At 37.6% G+C, this 16719-nt stretch overlaps 1 protein-coding gene across 4 annotated transcripts in view; it reads left to right on the plus strand.

The window, feature by feature from the left end:
- The window catches only part of LOC110030758, a 46974-nt gene that overhangs the window by 19551 nt on the left and 10704 nt on the right, over window positions 1-16719 (plus strand). The window contains exons 6-16 of one of the 4 annotated variants that reach the window (XM_020733651.1): window positions 4155-4273; window positions 4367-4439; window positions 4556-4776; window positions 4916-4960; window positions 5063-5153; window positions 5909-6100; window positions 6815-6918; window positions 7032-7119; window positions 7393-7545; window positions 11972-12019; window positions 12109-12234. In XM_020733651.1, the coding sequence (XP_020589310.1) occupies window positions 4155-4273; window positions 4367-4439; window positions 4556-4776; window positions 4916-4960; window positions 5063-5153; window positions 5909-6100; window positions 6815-6918; window positions 7032-7119; window positions 7393-7545; window positions 11972-12019; window positions 12109-12234 (1260 nt within the window). Of the gene's footprint in view, window positions 1-4154; window positions 4274-4366; window positions 4440-4555; window positions 4777-4915; window positions 4961-5062; window positions 5154-5908; window positions 6101-6814; window positions 6919-7031; window positions 7120-7392; window positions 7546-10935; window positions 10985-11914; window positions 12020-12108; window positions 12235-16719 lie in introns of those variants that run through there. The other 3 variants (XM_020733652.1, XM_020733653.1, XM_020733654.1) reach the window with 3 other exon arrangements.

Consider the following 16719-nt stretch of genomic DNA (forward strand, 5'->3'; position numbering starts at 1 on the left):
GGCTTGATATTATCTATAAATGAGTTATATATAATTTATCCTTTAATCGATCGATATGTATTGGAATTTCAGGAAGTTTTATTTTTAGTATTTCCTACTTTTAGAAGTTGTTCTTGTTGGTTAGTTGTAATTTTTGTTTTCTGATTTTAACATGTGAATTTTGTGGCTTTTCTAATTTGATAGCCTTCCCCCTATTATTTATCACCCTCCAAAACTTACATGGCATTAACGCCACATTATTGCTCTCAAAATCTTGATTAAATCCTATTGGCTTGTCCGTCTGTGAGTTCCATTCTCACAGTTTTTTCTTTCTTCGCCTCGCTTCAACTTGTAACTAGCAAGGAATGTCACACACAACTTCTAGGGCTCGAACCACTCAATCTATAGCTAGCAAGTCCTGTCTCCCGTGACATTTCTTTGGTGTTATCTGTGGGAACCAAACTCCTTCATGGGCACTATTGGAACCAAACTCTTCACAACCTTTCTCTGGAGTTGACACAGGTTTGAACATGCGCAAGCCGAGCCCATACTAGAACAAAAACATCTTTCTTTTTCCCTTGGGGTTGCCACTGCACGTGCGTAACACTTCTAAAATTCTGTGGATGTTTTATAACTCAGTATTGTTCTACCCCAATTATTGGTTCCGACAATTCAAAAACCACTTCACGTCATCCTAAATCTCCTTTCATGATTGTCTCGGCCGGGTATTATCTCCAAAATTCACTACCTTATTACAGTTATAAAACTCAATCCGCACAACTATCGTAATTGAGATCAATCCATAGAATTGACGATATACAAAAGATGCACAATTGAATAATTAATTGGAGAATGTTTGAAACCTACGTCTGGTGACTTTAATTTGAAAAAAAGAGTTTGAAGACTCTTTGGTTATAGTTTGACTCATCAATTCCATGTAACCTACCATAGGAAAGCTGTATCTATTCCTTCCCACTGTTTAAGATATATGGGAGGTTGTGAGAGATCTTTATTCTGACTTGGAGAATTCTTCCCAAAATTTTGAGTTGAAAACTCAACTTTAGAAATCCAAACAAAATGATCATGATGTTATGACATATTATAATGAGTTGGTAATATTATAATAAGAGCTTGATCAATGTTATAATGACATTTAAGAGAATTCAAATGACTATGCTCGCCAAAAGAAGATAGAAAAATGATCGGGTCTACATGTTCTTAATTAGCCTTATTTGGAGTTTAGACAAAGTCAAATGTGTCATCCTTGGTAGGAAACCTCTCCCCTCTGTTCGAAAAGTTTTTCTGAGGTTAGACATGAAGAGTCAAGAAGAAAAATTGTGTTGTGCAATACCAAACTTCTTTGTGACATTATATATGAGAACTCGACTCTTTTGTAAAAAGGAATTGATATTGACAAACCAGGGTCTAAGAAACTATGGCTCAAGCATTGCAAAAAATCTTTAATACAAAAATGAGACATGTTGGAAGCTTCATGGAAAACCTTCGAATTAGAAATCAAAGTTCAAGTTTGAAGGTCAAGCTTATCGAGCCACTACTGAAGAAACTCAGGAGCCTTTTGCAAGCTTGGATGCAGCCCCTTTCACCTAGGTGAAATTAGAGCTCCTGCAGAAATTGTTTCGATCTCATGTCTTTCTTTTTCGCTCAGAAGGGTAAATATTTAGCCACTGCATTGTTATGTGCTACTCTTAATTTTGTTCATTCTTGGATATTTGATTCTAGTGCAACTTATCATATGACTGGTTGTTCTGAATTATTTTTCTCTTATAGATCTTGTGCGAGCATTAAAACGATCAAAATAGCCGTGGTTCCCTCTTAGTAATTGCCAAAAACAGAACTTCAAACTCACCTCATTGTTAACCCTTCGTGATGTACTCCATGTTTTTAAATTGTCTTGTAACTTGTTGTCTTTTACTAATTTTTATTCTTGTTGTAAGTTTCACGAATTGACTATTGGAAGGATGATTAACACTGCTAAGGAAAATAATGAACTCTATTAGTTTGATGGATTTGACTCGAATAGACAATGTCAAAGTATTTGTTTAAATTTTGTTTGTATTTTGAAAGCCAAAGTTGCACTTCTTCATCTCCCGGCCTCGATATTAGTTCGCACAGGGGATCTGCTCCTTTGATTGTTCTTCATCTTCTCCATTTTATTCACTTTCTAGTTTGTGCATGAACCGAACAATTCTCTGTCTCCCTCAGCTTGTTTTGTCAACTTTGTGTCCACCTTGCATTCTTCTTTATTTATCACACAAGCCCACATCTTTGTTTTCCCCATCTCCGTCTCTTTGTTATAACACACGGTTTGTTCCTCTCTCGCTTTTACTCTTCACCTTCTTCACTTTTAATGACCTGGTATTTATTGTCGGGTTTTATTTTTTTAACATGATGTTATATTTATAGCCCTGATTCATTATTTTTATCAATATATGCTCATAAGCGGCTTCTACGAGTCAAAGCATGCATTAAAATATTTTTGTGGGACTAGAAGGTCCAATCTTCTATTTTTCAAAAAGGTTCGTCAACTTCTTCTATCAAGTTCACTTGTTGAACTGGTCTGCCGAGTTCATCTGCCAAAATGGTTTGCCGAGCTCACTTGCTATATTGGTCTGCCGAGCTCACCTGTCAAGGTGACTTGGTAGGCCATCTGTACTTGTTCCTCAAGATTTACAAATCACCGACATAGAGAACATCATTCAATTATAGACGTGTGCATTTCTAATGGAGAGCCACCTGACAACCATTTCCCAATCTTCTTGCAAGGACATTATGGTCGGTTCTTATTTCTTGCGGTTTACATTTTGTTTTTGTTAGGCATGGAATCTGATTGGAGCACCCTTGAGCAGTAGACAGGCTGATTTTCTCGTAGAAAGTGCTCCCAGTGCCTTGGCGCCGGCCTATGGGCGCTCAAGGGCCCATTGGGGGTTCCTAGACCAAGCATGTGGAAATCATGCACCCATTATGGGCACTTAGGCACCCACTTTTGACGCTGCAAGCTACTCGAGAGCTCGACGACTAGGCTCCAAGTCTTGGCGCCCAGGAGCCCAAAATAGTTTGTAACGAGATTATAGTGTTTAATCTCGATTTCAAGCCTTTTTGTTGAGGCTTGTTGTTTTTTCCTTTTGAATTCTTTGACGAGCTTCTTAGTGAAGGCGAGGATTTTCTAATAGATGGATTTCGGCGATTCAGCGTAACTTTTTTGCATCGGACCGGAGAGGGAAGATTGTGGAGCTAGTCCTGTAAGTTTTCTTTGTGTGTTGAGAAAAAAGCTTGTGTGAGTTCTTTGTTAAACCTCTGAATTTCATAGTGGAAACTTTTGATGGTATGGCTTTGTGGTTTTTTTTTCCATTCTCCAATTTTTCTACGTAAATTCTCATGTGTTTTTGTGGTTGTTTTGATTGTGCTTCTGTTTTAATTTTTGTTCCGATTTTTATCGAATTGGTGCGATCTCGTTATTCGGCTGTTTGATTTACTTTCTAATTGATTCTAAGCCCTGTTAAAGTTGGGATTATTCACAATATATATTTTTAACAGTTTTCTCTTTTTCTACCCCTATCGAGGGGTGCGGGGTGAGAGCAAAGAATATAGATATAAATTGAGATGCCTCCCACATTCGAGGGAAGGACCCCCCCAACTGATCGGTCCATTCATTTATCTCTATCTCTCCCATTTTGTCCTTTTCAGCTCTACCACCTACTACGAGCTAAGAATTGAGGTATAGGGGAGGTGAGGACTTCCATTCTATTCTTTCCTTCTTCAATACTTCTTTGAAAAACAAGATATTTCCCGGCCCACGAACAATACAGGACCTTAAGTCCTAAAAAATTCAGTTGTTGTCTTATTGTAAGGAATTATCATTTTCCTTGAATGATGAGATTCAATTATCTGTTGAATTTTTTGGGCTATGCTTATTTCAATGCATATTTATGACAGTTTTTTGTATTGTGCTGACACGGCTGATTTTGTACCCATAAATCTTCATAGGTCACATATCAGTGCTCATATTTTTCTTCAAAACATCAGAAAGATTGTTTCACTCGCTGTTTTTATTGACGGGGAATCCTAATGGCTACTTTTTTTCAATCATTTCTTTTGAGTATTATTTTATGAGTGTTTTTTATTCCAGATAAAATATGCTGACGTGTAATCAACAGGTATTGGAGAAGGATTTGGCAATTTTTGGGTTTTTTATTGCTTTGGGCAGAAGCTCTCAGTCGTTCTTATCATCTAACGGCTTTACCACAATGGAGAACCCAATTGAAGGAATCATAAGGTGCAGTTGAAGCAATCATCTACGTTTGATTAGCTATCTTTGATTAGGCACCACTTTTTATGTGCTTTGATTTCATGTTTAGTTACTTCACAGGTATCTTATAGGGGGCAGTGTGTTGTTTTATCCTCAGTTGTCATCCATAAGTTCGTATCAGCTGTATGTTGAAGTATGTGAACAACTTTTTCCATTCTATCATCATTATACCATCATCAAAATCTTCAGATGTACGTAAAAGTCTTATGATTTTTCCAACTTTGCACCAATTTTTTTTTCAATCCGCAGGTTGTTTGTGAAGAATTGGAGTGGTTTCCATTTTATGGTGGTAACTTATCTAACACAAAACAGATTCATGACAATATGGTTATACAAGAAAAAATGCCTCAAGAAGAAGCAATTCCCTATGTATTGGATGTGTGCTCATATTGGATGACGGGTTTTATCAAATATAGTTCATGGCTTGAGAACCCATCTAACATTAAGGCAGCAAGATTTCTCGCTAGAGGGTACATTATTTTTATAGTTGATTTTTTGAAGTATTACTGCAAGCATTTTGTTTTAGTCCCGCATGCTTCAACCCTTTGGTACTTTCTATTGACAAAGTTAAGATATGTTCGTTACCTATGTATTTTCTCTTATATTTAGGCACAGCTTTTTAACTGAGCATATGAGAGAACTTGGGGTGCTAAGGTAAACATAAAATTTAGGTTCTTTACTTTTCATCTTCGCCAATGTACACGTGTTGGTTCTCACAGATAAATGATAATTAAATAGTTTCACTGAAAACTGCAGGAACAGAAGGGATAAGGATGGTTTAGGGCATCAAAATCAACGACAAACTGAGGTTTTGGCTGTTGAGAAAGAGATGGATACTTTTGATAAGGCATGCTTCTAAATTTTGTTTAATGAATACCTTTTTTTATTTGCTTATTTACATTTTTCTATAATTATGAACAAAGAGTCCTGTTTTGTAAAATGCTGTACAGGACATTAAAATAATATAGAAATTCAAATCCTCCTCCTTGTACTGAGAGGTAGGGAATGTATGAAGGTTTTACTAATCACTTAATCTTGGTAAATTTGAATATTTGGAATCCCACCTTTGCTATTATCTACGTTGAGAGAAAGGATTGAAATGTTTTGCCTAAAGCTTGACATAAAGTGGTCTTTGCTTAAAAAAACTAAAATTTAATTCTGGCTTTTAAGAATCTTTAAGAACTGCGTGGCCCCTATAAACCTCATTTAAATTTCTTAAATTAAGCAGCCCTAAGAGTAGGAGATGGCATTTCTCAAGTAGTGCTGGGTATACTGGCTTAAAATGAAATTTAAATCTCGAATTGGATACGTTATATCATTCATGCTTATTGTGGCTATTAATTGGTTCTGAGTTGATATCATTTAAGCATCCAATAGACTATCGTATTTTTAAAAACTGAACAGCAACGTTTATATTTTCTTTTGATTGGGATGATAACTTGGAACTCATCTGGATAACATTTTAAGACTTAATTTTTCCTGCTGCGAAATGTTTCCTTTCAAGTCAATATTTTGTTAGCTAGAACAATTTACTCACTCTCATGAGCTGCATGCTTATCTTTTAATTCCCTTTTTGGTGGAATATTTGATTTTTGATTGCAGACTCTTGAAAGTGTCGAGGAAGTTTTGGTTAGGTTAGAGAATTTGCTACAAGAGCTACATGTTTCTAGTTCAAATAATGGAAAAGAGCATCTAAAAGCTGCTTGTTCGGATCTTGAGAAGATAAGGAAGCTCAAGAAAGAGGCTGAATTTCTCGAGGCTTCTTTCAGAGCTAAAGCAGACTCGCTAGAACAGGTAAAACCTCCATGCCCTTCCATTTTCTTTCAATAGATGTTTGTTGAAGAGTTTGGATTGCATATTATGGATTCAAAGGTCTTATTGGATTCTTCCTTAAATCATCCTTTTTGTATCTTTTTTTGGAAGCTTATTTTTTTAATTCTGGAATATTTCAATTTAAAGATCTGTTAACTTAACCATTATAACTTGATATTATGTTTGAAATCATCCGTTGTCAAAGTATGAATATTTTGGCCAGACAGAAAATATTGCTTACAGTTTACTGTTGATGCTAATGGATTTTTCATTCACTTTCTATTTTTAGTGTTATTTTTGAGATTTGCCACATAATTATTTCTTTTAAACAAAGCAAAAATATATACCTCCATGCAAGTAATCCAGTTATCTTTTCATGTGGAGTATTGACTGCTAGTCTTTCTTATTTTTTTCCTTCATAATCTTACCATAAGATCTTTGCATTTTATGTCTACCTTTTTTTCTCTTGTATGGCCGAGAAACTAACTCACGAAACAAAAATCTTATGAGTTTGGGGCACAATAACCAATTTTAAGGACATTTATTAATGGCATATTTTAATCCATTCTTAAGGTCTAATGAGTTTTGGCTTCAGCTATCCGTTTGCTATTGCATGTTGTGTTTTATAGCTATTAAATTGACGCACTTATGCTCTTTATGGAGTTTGGCTTCAGTAATCAGTTTTGCATGCTTTAGGGGGGTGCTGGCGATGATTCACACTCCTTTACTGAGAAAAGTTTTCCAGAAATGGCTATGGAGGCATCTATTTCTAGTAAAAAAGATGAAGTATCTGGCAAGAGGTACACAAAATGGATTGCTGCACTATATTGAAATGTTTGAAGTTTTTTGCCAAAAGAGCTGCAATGCCCATTTTCTACTCCTTTCAGTGTTTGATAAAACCTTCATGTGGCAGGATGGCCAATAAAGAGCGTTGGTTTTGGAATTTCATGACACGTAATGTAAGCAAGAGAGAGCGTCCAATAGCAACATCAGATCAAAATGTAAGGCAACAGTTAAGCAATATCTCACTAACTGCTATTCCTTATTAAGTGTCGTATTGAAAAAACAAATCTATTAGATTAGAGTTGTTGGCATTGGTGATTGAATACTTTTAGAAACGATAGTCTATGATGATTAAAATATGAGCCACATTCAACTTTTTTAGTTTCTTTTTACTATTCAATAATATTACAACTTCAAGTTGTCAGCAGTTTTGCAACATTGAATGCTCCAATTTTTTTCTTGTGTTTTTTAGTCTAACCACATTCTTATAGTTTGCACAACCCATTCAGGTTGTTGCATCATCTAAATTTGGAAATGACGAGACCATTTCAAATGAGAGAAACAGATTTGAGCATTTGAGAAATGAATTAATTGAGCTCGAGAGGAGAGTGCAACAAAGTACTGATAATGCTCAAAATGTGGAGGTAAGTTTAATTACAAATACACACGCAAAATTTCTTCTTGAATTTTCTTGTTAAATTATATTTTATGATGAAATCTTTCTTTTTATGATACATAACATTGCAATGAGATATGGATTCCTTAAATACAGGATGGGATATCACAGGCATGAAAAACTTGGATGAAAGTATGGACACTGTTGACCTCATTTTTAGTGAGGTCTTGGCCTCCTAATCTTAGAACCTAGGATCTAGCCTTAGGCCGCTTGCAAAACAAATAAAAATTGTCACATCCATGGATCAGCACATGTACCATACACCCAAGTATCATATACTACATTAAAGTCAAGTTTCTATGAGATTAACTAATACATCATATTCTAAAAGGTCTAATCTACAGTTGATGCATATCAAATGTTTTTTTTTTTTTGAAGTGGATGTCTCGACGACATCGAACTATTCTTAGAAATTTTCTATCGAATATTTGTCATTGGTATTTGTGGACTATCCTTGTTGATGTTTATTTGTTCTCTAGCTAGATGTGTAATTGTATTTGTTGATGTGGCTAGGCTAGAGTTTGTTGTGAAACTTTATTTATATTGAGTGATGGGTCGTTTTACACGATCAAAAACTTTTTATAGGTCACCCGACACTTTTATTTGTTCGACACCAAAACTTATTAGCATTTTGTTCATCAATAATCTTTTTTAGTTGTCAGTCAAGAGCTATTAATATTAATATTAATTTTATTTTATATGACTTTATTCTTTAATAATCGCCATTGCTAGTACCTAACCTAGATGAGAAAGCAAGATTATGGGTTAAAATTCGGCTGATAACTAGTAGAAGTGATACGTGATGACCTAGTATTTTTTGGTCAGTAGGAAAATGTGGGCGAGATGTCCCTCTTGATTGGCGCAGCTGGTGAGGGTTGGGAACATCACGTTAGATGATGCAATGTAACTTTTTTTGATAATGACAAAAAGTAATGAAGCATCTAGATTTGCCATAAGAATTTTTTAAGACTTTAAATTGGAAGATAAGATAAACTTTTGCCAAAATGATTAAATGAAGAACAAATATGTTACACAGCGTATTAAAACGGCTCAAGCGGGACCAATCGAGATTCAGCCGACCGACCCACCCCAACGATCTAAGAACTTAACGGCTCAGTAGGAAGAAGCAGCACAGTGGGGAGCAGCGACCGAAGGATCCAACGAACAGGAGGGGCCCATGAAGGTTGCAAGCACGTATGCAAGGAAGAGAAATTCAAGGAATTTGTTGAGAGAAATTACTTCGAAAGAATCTCCTTCTAGCTTCACCGTGGAATATGATAACATGATTTCAGAAAACGGAACAATAAATTTAAGTACGAAAGCAAAATCAAAACAATTAGAAAACACGAGAATTTTACCTGGAAAAACTTGAGAACAGGAATAAACTACGAAGCCACACCAACACAAATTCACTATAAAAATGAGATAGTTTTACAAAGAATTCACACAAGTTTCTCCTCCACACTCACAGGAAGAAACTTACAGGACGCTCGAAAAATTTCCTTGTCCGATTTGATGCAAACAACACTCGCCGAGATCCCAAAAATCCTCCTCTCTAACTCTTCTCTTATTCACCAGGAATTTTTGAAGAACACCGGCTTACTGATACGCCGCTTGAAATTGGCTTGAAACAAAAATTTTGCATACCAACTGCTATGTGCTCAAAAGCGCCCATCTCTTGGGAAGCAAAATCGTGCCAAGCATAGTTGGGTGCTTGGGCGCCCAAGGGGGGCGCAAAGACAACCCTTCAGAAGCAGCGCCTAAGCGCCGGGTTTTCGGTCTTCCTTTAGTGCTTTGGCTCCACAAGAGTAACAATCTCCCACATGGAGACAATAGCACCTAGTTTAGTCCTCTTTGTTCCTACACCTCCATCTGAATTGCCTTCATAGTCATGTATTGTGGTGTGGCTCACCCCACGGTCTCAACCTTCATAAAACCTATCTGAAGCCAAACACAACTCCGGTTTCTCAACAGTCACAACCTTCGTCAACATATCCGCAGGATTCTGAGCTGTGTGTATCTTCTTCAGGAACAACTGTCCTTCTTTAAGAAGAGAGCGAATGAAATGATACCTTAGATGAATATGTTTCATCCTGGCATGAAAAACAACGTCCTTAGCAAGATGAATTGCACTCATACTGTCATTGTAGAGTTTTCCAATCCTCTGCTCCTTGCACAATTCTGCCGTGAAACTCTGTAGGCAAATAATCTTCTTGCTAGCATCAGTAATAACAACATATTCGAGCTCCGTAGTAGAAAGTGTAACAATCCTCTTTAACCTGGAAACCCGACGCACCACTATGCTTCCCAATGTGAAGATATTCCTCGTTGTACTTGTACTGTCCACATTTCTTGCCAAATCTGAATCTACAAATCCTTGTGAGCAATCCTTGCACTTCCATAACAAAGTGCGTTGTTGACTGTTCCACTCAAATACTTGAGAATCCACTCAAATAATGTCTAACTGGATTGCTCATATACCTGCTGACAACTCCTATTACATATGCAATATCTGATTTGGTACAAATCATTGCTTACATAAAACTTTTTGATCCTATCAAGGCTTTTCAGTGCTTATCATGACAAACTTTTTTCTTGGTCATCGAAGGTTAGAGAGTGTGAGTTGGGTTGGAACCAAAGGAGAGGAAGATGAGGGAGAGTAAAAGACACAAACTGGGTTACATGCTTGTATAGGACAGAGGCCAAGCAAGGGTTTTGTTTAGTGTATTTTTCAAAAATTTCCAATTGTTCCTTCATGATCAATGGACGATTTTTCATGTGTAAACTACTTCGAGGCAGAAGATATACAGGATCAAATAGGATAGTGCAACTGATTTATTAGGCTTTTTTTAAAAAAACTCAAATCTAGTTATAAGAAAATACAATTTTAATAAGAAGTTATATCTAATTTTAAGAAAATACAAAATTAATGTGTATTGACTCTTCACATAATTTTTGTTGTTCGCACTAAATTGTCCCCATCTTGTGTGGAGATAATTTGTTTTTTTTTTCCCCAAGTAATGACCCATGCAGTATGAATTCTTTTGAGGTATTTTTGAGGTTCTAAGTGTGTCAGCGCAGTCCACCTCTCTAAACTTGCAAGGTGTGAGTGATTTTGGATTTGTGCAGTGTGTTTAGACTGAAAACTGCATGTTACCACGCTCATCCTTAAACTGTTGTTGTCATATTCAATCGACTAGATTGTGGGGGTAAATAATTTTGACATTTTGGACGTGTGTAGTCCGTTTCATGACATTGGTTCCTTTTGAGCATTTTTAATATATGGAATGCATTTAAACTAACTCCATAATATTATACTTACGTCTTCAATTAATTTCATTATGTTTTATCAAATCAGGTTGTGGGATATATTCAGAGGTCGATTTTTATCATGATCTTCAAATAAGGTCTCAACAAAGCATCTTTTTTATTTAGTCGTATCTCTTGTTTGATAATATTTTATTTTTGATTAAGTTTTTTTTAGTACAAATTGTAATCGCTATTGTACATGTGGGAAGATGATATGAGGAAAGAGATAAATGTAACATCAAGGGAGAGTTGTGTTTAAGTGATGAGGAGAGAGCCTGACTTTTTCGCCATAATAATTTTTTGTGGGTCAATTTAAAGATCAAGGCACTTCAGAATCCAAAATTAATTTTTAGTTTCTTGTGAATTCTCGGTAAAAGTTGTATTCTAGGGTGTAAAGCATATGGAATTATAAGTTGGATATTATGTATACTACTTATGTAATGGTTGCATGTATTGATAGAAGAAGAGAAATTGCTTGTGTGAGTTCAATGGCGCATGACCATTGAGCCACAAAGGTTTCACCCATAGGTTTTCTGCTTTTGTAAGTATAATTTTTTATTCATCTTTTTGTTCTGGTTGTTTCTATATCACCCCTTGATTGGCCATTCCGAAGAATCTTTCCTGTGGTTCATCTTGCCTATGATTTCTTACCCACTCACTGTTCCATATTTCAGAAAAAAAAAGAAAGAGAAAAGAAAAAAAGAAACGGCATAATTTTGTTGGACTAAAATGCATCTGTTTTACGCTGTAATGATTTGACAAACTTTGGATATGATTTATTCTACTCTCCATAATGATAAACTGTGACTGCTTTCTTTTGGCTAACACTATTTTTGGATTGTATCACTGAATTTGTCGAAGCTATTATGAATAAAATCTTATGAACTGTGCTGATCACAAAAAGCTTATAGATGAAGCGAGATGTAATCAATAAAACTTAAACTCTAATTCAAGTAGTTAGATTCCCTCAAGTTGTACTTTGATTGTTCCTGTCACCTGCTTCCTAGCAATTCTATATTTTTTTGCAGGCATGCTGATATTCAGTGTCCCGGGCAGCTAGTTATTTGTTTCCCTTTTTTTTTCAGCTACTAAACTCTAATTCAAGTTGTTCAGGAGCAGTCAACACTGTCATTGTACGTACTAGCCTTACAGTTATGGTATCTTCAAACAATTTTGTTCCTAATCCTACTTGTTCGAAATAACTTTTATGCTTTGTTTGTAGGAGACTGAATTGGCTGTAGATGAATATGTACCCACATCAGACAAAAGGAACGATAAATTGGCTCCATTACAAAAGAAGGATGGTGGTCTTGCCAAATCATTACAAAAGATCAAGGAAGCTAGTGTGGTGAGGAGACACACACACATAGATATATAGATAGATAGATGGATAGATGCATTCATGCATAATTTTTTAAGTCATATTTCCAGTTGATATGTTCTGTTAAAAACATTCTTTTCTGCAGCTACAGTGTTGTATGCCGCTTATGGTGTAATAGCTTGCGTTGCTAATATCTTGACCGCCATATGAAAATATTTTAATTATTGTATTTACTTATGAATAGAATGCTTTTACATTTTTTTAGCGAAATTGTCTCTTTCATTCTTGTGAGCCAAGAAGTCAAATTTTCATTATCAGCATCAGCTTTATAAATGTATATCTGTAATTTTCTCAATTTTTTGTTTTATTTGTTTTCCACCTAGAGGAACATCTTATTTTGCATTACCTTATATGCTGATGTCAAGTGGAAAATATTATGCAATAGTATGCCTTGAACTTACTGTAATCATGCTGAAATTAACCCAAACCACAATAGGAAAAAAACAAATACTATTCCTGAAACGAATAGGCGATTTCAACCAAACACTGTTCAAAGGGAATGCATTAACAAACACAAATAAACTCGACTATCGGCGGATCTCGGGTAGTGGTGGTGGCCATTAGGGGTTTAGAGAGGCGGTAACAAGGGGGTAGCTAGACTGGACAACAAAGAAATAACGGCTAGGGGCGGTTTTGTGCAGTGGGAACAACAACTAGGTTATGGGGAGGTGGTTCTGGTGGTTGAGACAGCAGTGAGGCGACACGAGGGATGGTTTTGGACAACTGGAACATCAGTGACAACATAGAGGAAGTGTTGGAACAACTAGATGACAGGGATGCAGTTTATGTGGATGGAATAACAATGGACTACAGATTGCGATGACGAGGCAGAAGGCGGGGAGGTGGAGGAAGGTGTTGGGATGGTAGAGTAGGGAGGCAATCAGGATGGTAGGCGGCTGGCTGTTGGGTGGCGTGGAAACTCCAAGGAGAACAACCAGGAGGGCTGCTTCCGGGTGGATGCAACAGAGAAGGTAGCTGCAACGATGAAGGGAAGGTTGTAGAGGATGTCGGGTGGTCGAGGATAATCACCACCTGGGACGAGATATAGTCGGAGCATATCACCCATCATTGGATACAATCCTGTAAGGGAAACTTGGATGCCAATGGCTGTCCTGACATAAACACGAGGAAAAACTGACGTCAACCATGAAAACAACATTCTTATAGACCTAAGGTAACTAAGGAATGGCCTCCCATCAAGTGGGTGGCAAGCCTAAGTAATCAGCTTGATCGACTGGTCCCTAGTTTGCTTGTACAGGACCAAAAGGTCTCGAATTTCAAGGGGTGCGATTTCGCGGCCCTTCCGTGTTAGGAGCGGAACGCTCTTGCGTAAGTCTCCCGGGGTTGGGGAGCTTCGACCCCTTTCGTTGAAGCTTCTGTTGGCAAGTTGATGGTTGCGAAGTTGCTCTAACACGAACACTTGGATCCCATTGTTGGTTGCACTGACTCCCGAAATATACGAGGAGTTTTTCACACTTGCGAGCAAACATCCATATCAGTCCAAACATTTGAGGGTAAACTGCTGAGCTGAACATGGATTTTGTGCTTTCTTCCGACTCCAAAAGAAAAACATGGTTGGCTCAACCCAATTTAAAGTAATAGTAACTTGAATCTCCTCAAACGGTGGCAGACATGACAGTAAGTTATGAAACAGGATGCCCTGAAATACTTTATGTACTGGCTGCCATGTGTCTGAAATCGACTCTTTTACCTTGCTCGCCTCTATCATCTCCAAAACTAATTCGACTTGCGCTTCTCTATTGGTAAGGGTACCTGTACTCTCATACTCTGCAGAAGTTAGAAGGATTATGTGCTTACCATCTTTGGTGGAGTAGGTGTTTCTGAATTTGTCATATTGAATCCGATAATTAAATTGCTACGATCTCCCCAACAAAAGGTGGTAGACATCCATGGTCACCACGTCGTACCAAACTTGATTTCGCGGTTGGTTCACAATCAAAAACTCCACGAGATATCTCTTGTCAATACTGACTTTATTTTTTTTACTCTACCACGTTAGGGTGTATGACTGGGATTGTCTTTTGTCGTGGTGCTCAGCTTGTCCACCACTGTGTAGATGCCACATTCTTGTGTTTTTCCATCAATGATAAAACTATGTATCTCTTCTTTCACAGTGCAATAAGTGTTAAAAATGTTGTGACGAAGCCATTGCTGATAACTCGTAGCGTCAGTCTATAGGACTCGCCAAACCACGATCATCTTATCCTCATCTGGTTGGAAATGACAGACCTCACCATTTTTTTCAGCTGCCTCTTCATAGCTCTGTACTTGGTCGGTGAAGGACACAACTTAGTTTGTCTAGAAATTTGAAGTGTCCAGAACCATGGCATCAGAAGCATTTCCTAATTGTTACTTTTTTGGTTATGCTGCTTTTCTCAGACATTTTCTCACTTCGAGCAGCCTGATCTTCCTCTTGACCAAACTTCCTAGTTGCCTTAAATGTGCTTCTAGTGATGTCTCAAACTGTGGGTGGCTGTCTGAATGGTAGTGAGTGTCTGTTTTGCTTTATTGTCTCTCCACCTTCAGTTCTAAGGTCTGAACGTCACTCAGAGACTAGTATAGCTGAACCACATTGCTGATGGCACGTTAGGAAGTATGTTTGAGATTGCCTTTGCGGGGCTCAACTTGTCCATCATCTGTGTAGGTGTCACATTCTTGTTGCTCTCTCAAGCAATGATGAAACTGCGTATCTTTTCTTTCACAATGCAATAGGTGTTGAAAATGTTGTGGCGAACCCACTGCTGGTCTCTGGTAGCCTCAATTTATAGAACTCGTCAAACCATAATTTTCTCGCCCTCATCTTGTTGGAAATGGCACTCAACCATTTTTTTCAGCTACCTCTTCATAGCTTTGCACCTTGCTCAGTGAAGGACATTACTTAGCTTGTCGAGAAATTTGATGTGTCCAAAACCATGACATCTGAAGTATTTCCTGATTGTGACTGTATTGGCTATGCTGCTTTTCTCAGACATCTCACTTTGAGCAGCCTGATCTTTCTCTTGGCCGAACTTATTAATTGTCTTAGATGTGTTTCTAGTAATGTCTCCAACTGTGAGTGGTTGTTTGAATGGTAGTGGGTGCCTGTTTTGCTTCTATTGTCTCTTGGTAGTGGTTGATTGTATCGTGCGCTCCTCTTGGTCTGTTAGATCACTTTCAGCTTAAGATGTATAAAATCTGATGTGTACTCTTCCACCGATAGGTCCCTCTAGTGTAGGTAGTGGAGCCTCAAGAGAAGAACTTGATGATAGTGTGGGGGTAGGTACTGTCGTTGCAACTCTCTTCATATTCTCCCAGGTAGTAATCTTGCTCTGTCCTCCCTATTTCTCTCTTTTTAGGTTCTTTGACCACAACAAGATGCTCTTATTCAACTTGATAGCAGCTAGTTTCACTTTCTAGTCGCCTGACATCTCCTTGTATTTAAACTCTTTCTTGATGTTTTGCAACAACTCTATGAAATCATCTAGATTCATCTGCCCCTCAATATCTGAGATGTTTACCTTCACTTCTGAGTCTTTGTATCTCCCAACAGACACTTCGTCTATGTATCCTCTAACATGCATTTCATCTCTCAGCCTCCTTTGATACTGTATCCTAAAACATCGTGACATGTTTTCTTCTCCACTGGAATCATCCCTTTGGAGGGGAGTTTAGTGTTCCTCTCTCTCCTCTTCAGATCTCGCTACCATGCTCGCCAGCGACCTCTCCATGCGTTTTTTTCTCAATATCATTGGCAGAGTTGTCGCACTCAGCGGAGTTGTCGCACTTGGCGGAATTGTCGCTGTAACTCTTCCATGGTAAACTCTTGATCAGATTCTGGCAATTGCCTTCATAGCGGCATGATTAGGGTTTGAGAATGGGTAGGTTACGGAGGTGTGTAGGGTTGATATAGGGTGCGAAAGAAAAATTTTGGGTGAAGGTAGGGTTGAGTAGTAGTGGATGCTAGAAACCCCAGGATAGGATTACGTTTAAACTAACTCTGATACCAAATGATACTGGAGTTAACCCGAACCACAATAGGAAAAAACAAATATTATTATTGAAGTGAATAGGCGGTTACAACCAAAAACACTTGAAAGGAAAATACAATAACAAACACAAACAAACTCAACTATGGTGGATCTCAGGTTGTAGTGGTAGCTGTTAGGGGGCTTGTAGAGGTGGTAGTGACCAAAGGAAAATATGTTGAGATTTTCGTACCTCTTTTATACTGTTTTTAATGATATTGCACTTTAAAGAAATATATTTTTGATGTTTTGTTGCATAAATGATGAATTAAGGTCAATGGAGCAAAAAGATGCAAAAAGGAACGAATTTGGAGCAAAAAAGACTAAAATGTGGAGAATTGCCCTAGGGCGCCGACGGTGCTATCGACGCCGCCGATGGCGAGCTTCTCCCGAGGCTAGAAGAACAAATCTCCAGAAGGCCCCCGGC

This window comes from Phalaenopsis equestris, unplaced genomic scaffold, assembly GCF_001263595.1.
Source record: "Phalaenopsis equestris unplaced genomic scaffold, ASM126359v1 Scaffold000760, whole genome shotgun sequence".
Taxonomy (NCBI): domain Eukaryota; kingdom Viridiplantae; phylum Streptophyta; class Magnoliopsida; order Asparagales; family Orchidaceae; genus Phalaenopsis; species Phalaenopsis equestris.